Here is a 12,501-nt window from a genome sequence, read left to right as displayed (position 1 = left end):
ATCATCTACTCATATACTGTTGTGTGAAATATCAACAATCAATCACCAATTCCTCCACTCTCACTGGTAAGGGGCATCTCCCAAAACAGGTCCCCATCGAGCAGGTTCGCCACGCTTTGGAGATGGAGATTATTGCCACTATCCCCCGGAGACCCAAGAACACTACTAGTATTGTCCATGCTATATCCACCCGCCAGAACCTGCGGTGGATGAATAGACTGAGAGTCGAGACATAATCCGTTCCCACTTACGTCCAGTGGTGGTATACCCATTGCTGACTGTGCTTCAATCCCCTGCTGCTGTTGCTGCTGCTGGGAACCGTTCAGCAACCCTACCAGTGAACCCAGATACGCAGTATGCAGCACTACAGTATCCTGGGGAGACTGTACACAATTCCCCACATGTCTTGCGATATCATGAATCAAGGTAACCGCCGTCCGCTGGAACGTCATCCCAAGGATGCCATTCTCGGGAAGACACAGTAGCAGACACAGGAATAATGCAGCATTAGGCGCGAGAAGCAGGACGGCGTCAGGGGCCCGCCGGAGATCGTTCGGTGGGATGCAGAGTAGGTGGCGGAGGACGCCGAATGCGCCCTCGACACTGGTACTGAGACCAGGAAGGTCAGGGGATAGGACTCGTTGCAGGGTGGGTAGATCGAGGTCGGGGAATGTATCGGGTGAGCAATGGCGGGGGGTCTCTAGAGAGGATGTGACCGCTGCCATGAGGGACTGCCGGAGGACGGCGGAGGAAACGTTCAGTCTGACGCTGTGATCCCATAGATGGATTAGATTTCTTAAGTGTCCTGTGTCTGGAAAGAGAAGTTCAGGGTCGAGGGACGCACTGGCGCTCGATGAGCCAGTCCGAGTATCTCCTTGGATCTGGAGATATGTTGTCCACTTCGCCTTCCACTCGCTGAGCTCCCCATGCATAAGGTCCAGCAGACATGGCAGCATCACTGACGAAGCCCTCGCTACCAAAACACGCAGTTTGGACTGAATACGCCGGAGGTCCCCACTACAACATGCGATCATATCCAATGGCAACGCGCATTCCATATCCAGCCATGTATCAGGGTTACTGATCAAGGCGTGATTCTCGTCTGTCTGAGCAAGGGATTCCCGCCGCATAAAGAATAGACTCTGCTGCCTGTCCTGCCTGAATAGCGCCAGCCAGGTTCTTCTCCTACGAGCCCTCTGCCAGCCGTCACTGTCGCTCTGCTCCAGGTCCATATCGTGCAGGACTCGGTGCGCGTAGCCGCTGTGAAGATACGAGACGTCGTCATCGCCATCTTTCCAGCAAACGAGGAGGTACAGCGCCTGCATTGTTTCGATCGACCTATCGCCTTCTGCCAGAGCCCTGACGACAAGGTTTCTAGCCAGGCTGCACAATCGCGTTTGCAGCACGGGATCAGGTATTGATACGATGTGTCCACTGACGTGGTTTGCGAACTTGGATGCACCGAAGAGGATCGTAGCGAAGAGGAGTTGACTCCGTTGTCGGATTTGGTCATGGGTGTCTACTCGTGGATCGAGAATGTACTCCCACTTGGCATTCATCTGGAACATGAAAAACTCATACAGCTCTCTGGATGCAGCTAAACTGATCATGCCCCCTTCAATCGGATCTGTGATCGTTTGGCCGAGGGACATTGACGTGGAGTAGCTAGGCATCTTCACCGCGCCAGCAGGTATCGAGCCAGAGCCATCCGTACTGCTTCCATGTTCAGAGTTACTAGTCAATGGACGCAGCAGCGTTGAAAGCTTCAGTGATACAGGCGTCGGGGATTGTTGGAAAGAGTTCGCTGAGCCCACCGGCCTCTGCCCAGCTCTTGTACTAAAGGACGGGCCATCTTCCGCCGTAATGAAGCTGAATGAGGACCCTCGTCTACCCTTCAGTGAAGCAAGCGCAGTGATTATCGCAGTGCGGATTGCATCGGTGATGAGCGGTTGTGGACTCTGCAGGTCTTGCTGTTCGCCGTGAACTGGCGGAGTATGATGGCTTGTCGCCGTTGGGGTGCGTAATATTGGGATAGGCTCATTGATCTCTGCCAAACTAGTAGTACTGGGCAATACCTCCGAACAGCCGGCGTAGTTCGGGACAGCGCTGGTCTCGCGCGGTGGCGTGGGGCGAGCATATGGAGCAGGTCTGACCCTTGCCCTCTTGGGCTGTGTAAAGACGCAGGGGGTATCATTCGATATGCACCGGTTACAGCGGTCTAATCGCTGCGACACGAGACATCGTACCTTGGCCTTTCGACACTGCAGGCACGCGCTAGATGGACACCAGATCAGAGAGAGTAGCGGCAAGGACAATGCATTACTCACACGGGCGCGCGGTGGAGGTCGGATGGAGTTGCAGTGGACGGCGCCATAGCTGATGGGGTTTCAAGCGGACCGAGAGATAGGACCAAGAGGAGGAGAAGTGGGAGAGAAAAGGACCGAGTCGTTGAGGGGAAGAAGAGAAGCTGAAGTCGGATGGCCATCCGAACAAGCCCTATCTCGGCCCGGTGCTTGGAGAGTGCAGACCCACACCCGCCATGCAATCGAGATAGGCTGTATAAGTAGATAGCGATAGAGTGTAGACAGCGGGGTATTGAGCTCAACGGTCTCTATCATTCTTCGTCACGTCAAATCCCCCTTCATTACAGCATAATGCCCGGCCGCCTCGAAGGACAGGTCGCCCTCATCTCCGGGTCCAGCCAGGGCTTTGGACGGGGTATCCTCGAGACGTTCCTACGCGAAGGTGCGTTGATCATCGGCATGGATCTGCAGGCCGTTGACGGTCCTGTTGACGGCTGCCCTGAGCATCTCGCCTACCAGATCAAGGCGAACGTGGCGGAAGAGCAGACATGGGTGCACGCGGTAATCCCCCATCCCGTACATTGCTGTCCGAATGTTATTTATACTTGGCTCTGACTACGTTATAGCTCAAAATCTGCATCGAAAGATACGGCCGACCTCCCTCCATCGTCGTTCACAACGCCGGCTGGTCCTATCCCAACAAATCCGGTCTCGACGTGACAATCGAAGAGTTCGACCGCCTGTTCAACGTCAACGTGCGCAGCATCTACCTCGCTTCGAAGGTCCTCGTCCCCGAGATGAAGAAGAACGGCCCCGGCTCAACGGTCGTCATCTCCAGCGAGAACGCCATCCGCCCAGGCGCTACTCAGACATGGTACAACGCCACCAAGGCCGGAGTCTCCTCGGCGACCAAGTCGATGGCTCTCGAGTTTGCGCGCGACCAGCTCCGCTTCAACACCATCTGTCCTACTTCGGGCAATACGCCGCTGCTGAACAAGTTTGCAGGTATTGAGAATGGTCCTGTTCCTGAGGAGATCATCCGTGCGAAGTGCGAGTCGATCCCCATTGGGCGTCTGGTTGAGCCGTCTGACGTGGCTAACGTCGCACTCTTCCTTGCTGAGCCGGCAAGCTCTATTATCAGCGGTGTTGAGATCCTGGTAGACGGTGCCAGATGTGTATAGAATGTAGATAAATAGAGGAAAATCGAAGAATATTTGGCGTTATCGACAAGTCTATAAGCCTTGCAAGTTCAACACCACAAGTACAAGTAGTGCAATAAGGATCTTTTTTTTTACCTCGAACTCAGCATTCAACATAGCCCAGACTGTTTACCTTCACAATACACAGTGTAATAATATCCACGACGATGAGACCATGGAATCTGGGTAAAGACGCCTGGACAGACTGATGGGAGAACAGCAGCAAGATCCCACTGAGAGAAGCAGGGACCACGATATGACTGACGACAGATCTACTATCGCTGTGAATTACTTCAACCAGTCGGATTATCCTCCGAGAGTCGGCCTTGGTGTCCGGACCGAGGCTATATAGAACAGAAGAATGAGATCATGTCCCTCAGTAGCAGCATTTGAGCTCAGCTGCGAGCACCTCAACCATTTGCCATTCCATTTATTACCTACAACGACCAACTGCACCATAGCTACAACACAGCGTTGAGTTCGACATCATCCAGACATGCCTCCCGAACACCCCTCCGTCCGCCTCGCCTTTCTCGGCTGCGGTAAGCCTCCAGGATGAGCTTCTCGTCTTACTGAAGACTAGCTTACACATCAATCCAGGCCATATCGGAAAGGCACTTCTCGGGGCACTCCTCCCATCAATCTCCAAGCCAGGCAGTCAAGTATCCAAGATCACAGTGGCCGTTAGTCGTCCAGAATCCCAAGCGCAGCTCCAACGCCAGTTCCACGATACCACCGGGACAATCATACATTTCGTCCACGGGGAGAACGTGGAAGCAGTACAAGTATCAGACGCAGTACTTCTTGCATTCCCACCGGAGGAGACAATGGCCATTCTCTCATCCTCTGGAATGAAAGAGGCGGTGCAGGGTAAAATCGTCATAAGCATGCTTGCCCGGGTCCCACGGGCAGAGATATCCAGATTGCTACAAGAAGAGACCAATGCCAGCTGCAATAGTGAAAACGTCCAGATAGTCCGCGCCATGCCGAGCATTGGAACAGCAGCGCACGAGTCCGCAACCTTCATCGCGAGTATCGGGCCAGCGCAGGATAAGGCCATGGAGCTTACCAGGTGGATATTCAGCGCAGTCGGAAAAGTCTTTTACGTGTCAGACGAGCACTTTGACACAATCACCGGAATGTGTGCCTTTTCCAATGCGCTTATAACTACGTCAATCCAGGCTATCGCACAGAGGACGAGTGGTGAGGGAGTCCCCATGGAACAGGCTCTTGCAGTTAGCGCGCAGTGCATGAGAGGCTCTTTGGCGTTGATTCTATCTGGTACAAGACCGGAGCAATTACAGGCGTCATTGTCAGCCCCAGGGAGTATTACAGGACAGGCTATACAGGCTCTGCAGGATGATCGACTGGCGGCCTTCCAGGACCTTGTACTCCGGGCAGCCATTTCTCGAGCAAGAGAGGATGCTACCGGCCGCTAAAAGTGTGACGTTGTATACAATTCTAGGTTGTATTTAGACTAAATATTGCACTCACTGATATCAAATGCCTATATGATGTTCGAATCTGCCAAAAAGAAGTTATATTCCCCGGTTAAATTCCACCATCCCAGCCCTATCCCAAAATTCCGGCTCTAATTTCGCAACATCAATAACCTGCCGCTGCGGAAAAGCCGCTATCGCCAGAGGCAGAACCACCAAAGACGTTGAAAAAATGAGGCCCAGATTGACAGGGACCAGGAGAGAGGGATAGGCTCTCAACAAAGCAAGCCGCTCCATCCTCAACAGAATTAACGGCGGAATAATCATGACAGGCGCTGCATTAAGAACCCGGCTAATAGCAGTCTCACTGATCGCCACCCAGGCCGCGCGTTGGCTTTTGCCTAGCGGTTGCATTGGCTCGTCTGACTGTGATGTCTGTGAACGAAGAGGGTAAATGTTAATACCCTGACGAACCTCGTCGCTGCGCATCAGGAGAACGTTAAGGGCACTGGCACTCGTCACGGCCGCGAACGGGGTCAGACGGGATAGGACTCTCTTCGTCGTCCCGCTGGGGCTTTTGAATCGTTGTATTAAGCTGTTCAGACCAAGAGCTACAGAGCAGGATACCGATACTGCGGCAATATACGATTTTGCGATTGTAGAGTATGGGAGGGGACTGGATTTGTTGGCGTTTGCGTTGTTGATGGCGACGTTTAGGGATTGGTTCATGATTTGCCAGAAGATGATTCCGTTTCTCTATATGTAGACAATTAGTATTAGTAGACACTGTATACCTGTAGCCGCATTTGAACCCACCGTCAGGCCAGGTGTCAGCATGCCTGCATTCACTACGAGGTTTGACAGTGCAAAGCAGGACATGCGAAAGGGTAGGAAAACAGGCTCGCCGGTGTCTTTCGGCACAGCCACTTAGTCTGGATGACCAGGACTGTATACGGAGGGCTCCACTAACCAGGGTGTAAGGTAGAATCGAGCAAACGTTTGGCCGTCCAGACGTCCGGGGTGACGGTAGCGATATGGCCATGTCTATACGAGGATACCAGCTCTTTGGCCTGTTGCAAGCGGGCCTTGGAGGCGAACGCCATTCTTGTCCTATTAGCATCTGCCATATATCTACCAGAAACTTGAGCTTTGGAGATACCTTGGGTCACAGAGACCAGCTGCGTGCTGGACACGACCCCAGTACGTATTCAAGTCATATTGTGACTGAGGCAGCTCTTTCAGTTTAGCTGGAAGACCTGACATGGTGGCCGTTAGATGTTACTACTCATGCGTGATACCTTGGAGTCTTTGTTAGAAATGGCTAATTGACGACAAGGCCTACAATATCGCAAACTATGACTCTCCAGCCAGAAGCAATATTACCAATCCTCGTGGAGCTCGGCCTGCATTGCCGCAACCTGCTCGGACATGGTTGTAGGACAGCATACAAGTATATCCGAACACCCGAGCTCATCTCGGTGGTCACATCCGAGTGCCAGCGTTATATGAAGTTAAGTTACAGGGCCATGTTGTCCAGGCAAATAATCCTATACGTATCACCGAGATCATAAGAGAACATCATGACATCAATCGCGAGCAACAATTTGTTGACCCGTGCGAAGTCTGATCTACTCTGCACGGCGAGTATCCATTGAACCGGGCGACATTAGTTATCCTTCTATCTGTACTTCATAGCTAATGCCTGTCTCAGGCCTTCGGGATCCGTCTAGCTCCATCTCCATGGACAGTCCAACTAGCCAAAGCAGCCGGGTTCGACGCGCTGTTCATTGACCTGGAGCACTCAGTCTTGTCTCTCGTGGATACCGCGCAGCTATGCACGACGGGAATCCTCGCGGGAATTACGCCGTTTGTCAGAATTCCATACCAATGTGGTGATGGCTTCGTGCAGAGGGTCCTTGATGCGGGTGCGATGGGGGTGATATTTCCACATGTAAAGAATAAAGGTGTGTACCTAGTCGTCAGAAGCCAATAGTGCCCACTGACATATACAATAATCAGAGGATGCTCGAGATGCAGTCTGGATGTCCAAATATCCCCCTACGGGCACACGTTCAATGACAGGACAACTCCCCCAGTTTGGTTCAGCTCCTCATCCGCACGAAGTTGTTATCCGAGAAAGTAACACATCTGGGTCAACAGTATTCGTCATGATGGAGACTGCAGATTCCATTGAGAATGCACATGAGATAGCAGCCACCGAGGGCGTTGACGTCTTGTTAATCGGATCGAATGACCTATCCATTGAGCTCGGAGTGCCGGGCCAGTTCGGCAGTCAGGTCTACCGCTCGGCAGTGGAAAGAGTAGCTAGTGCGGCGCATGCATCCGGCAAGATATTTGGGTTTGCGGGGGTGTATGATAATGCAGAGGTCCATGATTGGGTTGTGAATAAGCTGGGGGCGAGGTTTGTGCTTGGGCAGCAGGACTCGGGGTTCATTGCGAAAGGGGCGAAGGAGTGTATGGCCGCTATGAAGAGAATCCACGAATAGTCTAGTCATTTCTATGATATACATAATCAAGAGGTTACTATGACCGTGATTGACATCGACTTCCTTTCCTGTTGTGTCTCGCAACCTGCCCGGCTACCCCTGTCAGCAATATCAGACCGACCCAGCTCGGGCATCCAAGCCGAGTATAAAGGTGAGATATTATTGGCATTCTAATGAATGCGGAGAAATGAGCTAGGCAAGTATCTGGGGTGTCCAGAGGGTGGATCTCTATTAACGCGGAGAGGGGGTCTGGGGCTATATAAATGAGAGGACGAACCTACCGTAATTGATAGGACCCCAGCTATCTTTGATAACAGTATCGGCCTGTGCTAGTAGCCTATTTGATACCTCTCGTTATGACGGACCCTACTGTCAAGTCCGATGTACCCATGGGCCCCAAGGACGACCACCCTGGAGCCGAGATCACTGCCAGAAGAGGCAGTATCAGCCCAGGCACAGTACATTCAGTTGCAGACGGTCATGGCCAATACGTCCGCTCATTCTCTGCTCGTCAGGTTCATGTATGTTTCCCTAATCAAACTCCAACCAACTTCAGACCGTTAATTGGCAGGTCATGGGTCTAGGAGCCAGTATCGGCAGCGGGATCTTCATCGGTACAGGAAAGAGTCTTTTCACCGGCGGCCCAGGTTCCCTGCTTCTCTCCTACTGCTTAATCGTGATCTGTGTATGGGCGGTAATCCAGACCTTGTTTGAGATGACGATTGCCTTCCCAACATCGGGCAACTACCTGGACTTTGCGGATCGCTGGGTTGACCCTGCTCTGGCATTTGGGTCAGGGGTCGCGGAATGGATTGGTGTGATGCAAATACCGTAGCGAACTTTTACCACTTTGCTAATAGAAAGTAGGTTGGGCTGCATCTGCTGCGTCTGAGGCGTCCTTCTTTGCTGTGTTGGTGAATTACTGGGCTGAAGAGCGTATCAACAATGCAGCTTGGTGTCAGTATCTCTTCCCTCCCAGTTACACGGACGGAAATGGCTGACGCAGAGATATAGTAACTATCTTCACGGTAATATATATTCTGGCATTCTTTCTTCCTAACCAAGTCTTTGCCTGGATGCAATATGTTTGCTGCATCGTCAAAATACTGCTTCTCCTTATCCTCTTGCTAGCATCCCTGGCAGTTATCTGTGGTGCTGGTCCTGATGGGTATGTGCATGATGGTCAGTTCTGGACAGATCTGCAAGCCTTTAAAGGCAGCTTCACAGTATGCACCCTCTCTGCCTCCTCACTGGTGGAGTGAGTTGTACTGACGATTAGGGCTTCGCGAAATGCACACTCCTCGCCTCCTGGGCCGTGGGAGACCAGATATTCCTCGGTGTCATTGGCGGAGAGACAGCTAACCCCCGGTACTCGATGGCACACACTGCCAAGTTAGTCCCTTGGCGAGTCATCATCCTATACCTGACCGCAGCCGGGTTCATCACACTCCTGGTTCCATCCAACAGTGACCGTTTACTGGGGGGGAGCAGATCCCAAGCATCGCCGTTTCTGATAGCGTTCGACGACGTGGGGATCCGCGTGCTCCCAGATATAATGAACGCGGGGATGATGATTGGGATTGTTGCCAACGGGTCTGAATCATTCTACCTGGCATCGCGAGTCCTGCGGGCGATGTCCCACCAGAGGCTGATACCTGAGAGGCTCGCCCAGGTCGATGAAATGGGACGGCCACGAATGGCTCAGCTGGTGACTGGTGTCTTAGTGCTCACTATGACTTATGTTAGTTTGACAGGTTGGTTCTCCTTCCTCCTGAACTAATTGGAGAGGCCCAGTACTGAACATATACATCTTGTCCAGCTGGAGGGAGCGAGGTTCTAACATGGCTTGTGAACATCACCAGTTCAGCGATTGCATGCAACTGGCTCATCATCAGCGTCACTTCTCTTCGATTCCACGCAGCCATCAAGGCGCAGAAGGACGGCCTCTTTACCGAGCCCTATGCGTGGAAGCTCCAGAGCTACCCCCTTGCCCCTACAGCCTTGATGCTGCTATCGGTATTCCTGATCGGATGTTCGCTGACCGCAGGAATAGACTCAAATGTAAGCCTCGTCATCCATTTTGAGCTCTCCTAATTAATGCTAGGAACAGGACACCCCACGCGGCCGCTTAGAAAACTTCTTTACCTACACTATCGGTCTAGTCATGGTTATTCTGTGCACGGTGGGATATAAGATGCTCGTGCGGACGCCATGGAGGTCGCCAGATACGGCAGATTGCTTGACGGGCAGGCGTCGCTTGACAAGAGACGAGGTTGTATTTCTGGATGATTACTACCGTCAACCACGCTGGCGCCGGTTCGTTGAGTATATTCGACTGTGGTAGTGGCAGCCCGATGTCGGGATATACTATCTCCCTGATAATGAGAAAACGCTGCTTGTGTATGTATGACCATGAGCAACGTTTCAAATTCCAGCATAATATATCTATCGCTATCCTATCTTGACCACCTCCAGTCAAGTCCCATCCCAAAGCCAGCGGTCCTCTCCCAGACTTGCAATATTGCCCTCAACCAGCACATCCTCTGTAGCCAGCTGGTTTACCACCGCCAGTATCTGTTCAGAGAGAAGACCAACGCCCTCTGTCTGGTCTCCCCAATCCAGCCCCAGTGCACCATTCATATCAATCCCCGCGTCAAGCCCATCCACACCTGCCGCGCCAGCTTCAACCCTATGTAGTACGGAATTACTAGGTCCAATTCCCAACATATCAGCTTCTGTTCCAGCCCTCGGACCCTCAGATTCCTGGATAAGCCATCCTAGTATATCCAGCTCCGCACGCCGAAACTCCGCAATCCGGTTCCCTTTTAGCTTCATATCCTCGAGGATACTCGTAGCCGTTTCATGACAAGAAGTACTGCGGCTTTCGGTGGGCACAATCATAGAGACCAGACGCAGCGTGAACGCCGATGCGAATGTATATTCGAGATCGAAGGGGAGAAATGTTTCTGCTTGTTATATTAGCACGGTCACCTTCTTTCCTCTCTCTCTCTCTCCGTTCAGTCTGACGGGGTAGAACACACCTAGTAGATTCTTCTCCCTCAGCTGTCCCAGGATCTTGAGTGACTTTGTAGCAGAGTCGGCGCAGCTCCGGGCCAGGGTGAGCACCGCGTGTGATAGTGGCCGTTGGTTAGTGCCTGTTGCATGACTATCCAATCGTTCCAGTAAGAGCGAGAATATCAGAGGGCGGATAGCAATTATGACGCACTGACAGGAATTAATTGATTTAGCAGGGTTAGCACTGCACATACGAAGCCTCAGCAGGAGATTCATTCACCAAGTGATATGACAACGTCAGTCGTGTGCTCAGTCCAGAAACTGCATCCACCGACGTCTTGAACCGGCTCTGGGAGACCTGCTCCCATTCTCGCGATAGATCCGCCATCTCGCGCAGCGCGGACTGCACCTTCTGCAGGTATAGGGCTGGCTGCTCCCCTCCAGGGTTATACACAGCTAGGTCGCGTTAGTTATAATGTAGCAATACCCAAGAAAAGGGTACTGACTGTGCAGAACATGATTCATCGCCTGCGATACTTTTACGTGCAAGCTGAGTCCAGTCAGACCGCGCGGGCACGTCTGGGGATCCCAGAGCGTGGCCGTGACGTCCTCCTCGCGCACGGCGCTGGGGGCACCAACGGACGCGGTGAGCTTGTTCTCGAGTATATATGTCGTCCACCAGATCCGCGTACATCTGTCGGCTAGTTTGGGGTCGATCTCTGCTGGGAGGGTGCGGTGTAGGCCCTCGATTACTGCTATACGCATCGCTTGTCCGATCTATCATCATCATTAGCAGTTGTCTTGTTCAACCAATCCAGGGGAGCTAACATAGCAGCAGCTTGAGTCCCGCATATCCAACGAGTAGAGATATAATGACACGGCCGCTAGAACCTCGATAGCGAGAATTGGGTCATCCCATACCCTCGACGGGTCCGGCAGAAGAGCCATTGCCCTGGTGAAGTATTGCGAACAAGCTGATTCGCTTGCTGCTCGAACGCGCGTCGACGGGGTGAGAAACGCCTCACCGAATGCCATCACGATAAGAAATTGAATATACCACAGCCGTGACGTATGGACTTTAGCATGGACATCGTCGTAGAGCTCATGCAGGTTCGCTACAAACTCCTCTTGGTCAAAGAAGTGAAATAGTTCGCCTAGGTGAAACCGAGTCGTACTGACGAGGTATAGAGCGTGGTCGAGTGATGGCAGGTCACTTACATCCGGTGCTTGGTCGGGATTGACACTACCCCAGTAGACCTGGTAGGCGTCGCCGTCTGTGTGGAATGGGATCTCGACTGGACTATGAGGACTGAATCGCTCGGCCATGCTGTTTAGCACGCGGTGTGTGAAGGACCAACTGGATGTTGGGCCCTGGAAGACTGGGCGATGGTCAATAGTCTGTAATATTGGTGATATTGTGGATATACCTACACCAAGTGCGCCGTCTCTTGCCAACACGGTATATGAAGCTCGATGGTGATACTAAAGGATTCCGATCGAGATGGGCATCCGGGACGTCGGCGATATCATCCTCATTCCCACTTTGGGTTGTATGTGGAGAGGGTGCTGGTATCGTCCATCAGCAACTCAGCAGGCAGTGGGAAACTCCTGTACTCACGAACGTTCTGTAGGACTTGGCCTTGTCGTCCTTTCACTGTGCGGCCACCATTTTCACCCTGCTCCAGCTCCCCTAGCTTGCGCTTCAGGGCCAGGAATTCCCTGCTGACAATGAACATCCAACTCGTGCCTAACCGGGTGAGCCTACCTTTTTGATACCGAAATGCGCCGGTCCCCTTCGAAGATGCACTCCTCCTCTCGGCGTTGGCAGCTCGTGCAGGGCTGGGTACCCGAGCATTTGACCTTCCGGGCACGGCAATGATAGCAGCTGGTCGATATTCTGTCAGTAGCGGTGTCCAGCGGGTGGATTTACTTTTACTGTATCTGATCAGGGGTTAGGGTGCCGTACGCTCCTGGGGCCCGTTTCTGGGGCTGTGGACTTCCCACCATGGTCGCTCTGAGTGATTCCTGGGTTCCTTCT

At 52.6% G+C, this 12,501-nt stretch overlaps 7 protein-coding genes across 7 annotated transcripts; 4 read left to right on the top strand and 3 right to left on the bottom strand.

Annotated features, from left to right (window-relative positions):
- Positions 1 to 38: 38 nt before the first annotated feature.
- ASPSYDRAFT_152394 (fungal specific transcription factor domain-containing protein) lies at positions 39 to 1,673 on the bottom strand (the record flags this gene model as incomplete). The annotated part of the gene is made up of 1 exon (XM_040842185.1): positions 39 to 1,673. The coding sequence occupies one exon, from the start codon at positions 1,671 to 1,673 to the stop codon at positions 39 to 41; it is 1,635 nt and encodes a 544-aa protein (XP_040702911.1).
- Positions 1,674 to 2,654: 981 nt separating this feature from the next.
- ASPSYDRAFT_68838 (uncharacterized protein) lies at positions 2,655 to 3,484 on the top strand (the record flags this gene model as incomplete). The annotated part of the gene is made up of 2 exons (XM_040850451.1): positions 2,655 to 2,864; positions 2,930 to 3,484. 2 exons carry the CDS (start codon positions 2,655 to 2,657, stop codon positions 3,482 to 3,484), a joined length of 765 nt encoding a protein of 254 aa, XP_040702910.1.
- Positions 3,485 to 3,998: 514 nt separating this feature from the next.
- Positions 3,999 to 4,941, top strand: ASPSYDRAFT_31720 (pyrroline-5-carboxylate reductase family protein; the record flags this gene model as incomplete). The annotated part of the gene is made up of 2 exons (XM_040844900.1): positions 3,999 to 4,044; positions 4,103 to 4,941. The coding sequence occupies 2 exons, from the start codon at positions 3,999 to 4,001 to the stop codon at positions 4,939 to 4,941; spliced, it is 885 nt and encodes a 294-aa protein (XP_040702909.1).
- A 99-nt stretch (positions 4,942 to 5,040) lies between these two features.
- On the bottom strand, positions 5,041 to 6,204 carry ASPSYDRAFT_58280 (sideroflexin family transporter; the record flags this gene model as incomplete). Its single annotated transcript, XM_040849505.1, has 4 exons — positions 5,041 to 5,697; positions 5,758 to 5,852; positions 5,912 to 6,045; positions 6,101 to 6,204. 4 exons carry the CDS (start codon positions 6,202 to 6,204, stop codon positions 5,041 to 5,043), a joined length of 990 nt encoding a protein of 329 aa, XP_040702908.1.
- A 92-nt stretch (positions 6,205 to 6,296) lies between these two features.
- On the top strand, positions 6,297 to 7,448 carry ASPSYDRAFT_89818 (HpcH/HpaI aldolase family protein; the record flags this gene model as incomplete). Its single annotated transcript, XM_040852227.1, has 3 exons — positions 6,297 to 6,419; positions 6,653 to 6,905; positions 6,961 to 7,448. 3 exons carry the CDS (start codon positions 6,297 to 6,299, stop codon positions 7,446 to 7,448), a joined length of 864 nt encoding a protein of 287 aa, XP_040702907.1.
- A 356-nt stretch (positions 7,449 to 7,804) lies between these two features.
- On the top strand, positions 7,805 to 9,792 carry ASPSYDRAFT_58279 (uncharacterized protein; the record flags this gene model as incomplete). Its single annotated transcript, XM_040849504.1, has 7 exons — positions 7,805 to 7,969; positions 8,020 to 8,263; positions 8,316 to 8,405; positions 8,463 to 8,674; positions 8,728 to 9,202; positions 9,268 to 9,509; positions 9,553 to 9,792. The coding sequence occupies 7 exons, from the start codon at positions 7,805 to 7,807 to the stop codon at positions 9,790 to 9,792; spliced, it is 1,668 nt and encodes a 555-aa protein (XP_040702906.1).
- A 131-nt stretch (positions 9,793 to 9,923) lies between these two features.
- On the bottom strand, positions 9,924 to 12,479 carry ASPSYDRAFT_203072 (putative C6 transcription factor; the record flags this gene model as incomplete). The annotated part of the gene is made up of 9 exons (XM_040843826.1): positions 12,430 to 12,479; positions 12,229 to 12,348; positions 12,070 to 12,182; positions 11,895 to 12,029; positions 11,292 to 11,842; positions 10,970 to 11,240; positions 10,744 to 10,919; positions 10,490 to 10,673; positions 9,924 to 10,417 (listed from the first exon to the last, which is right to left on the bottom strand). The coding sequence occupies exons 1-9, from the start codon at positions 12,468 to 12,470 to the stop codon at positions 9,924 to 9,926; spliced, it is 2,085 nt and encodes a 694-aa protein (XP_040702905.1). The 5' UTR covers positions 12,471 to 12,479.
- Between the last annotated feature and the right edge of the window lie 22 nt (positions 12,480 to 12,501).

Source organism: Aspergillus sydowii, assembly GCF_001890705.1.
Source record: "Aspergillus sydowii CBS 593.65 unplaced genomic scaffold ASPSYscaffold_5, whole genome shotgun sequence".
NCBI classification, from domain to species: Eukaryota; Fungi; Ascomycota; class Eurotiomycetes; order Eurotiales; family Aspergillaceae; genus Aspergillus; species Aspergillus sydowii.
The sequence above is the reverse complement of the archived record's forward strand: the minus strand, read 5'-3'. Positions and strand labels throughout refer to the sequence as shown.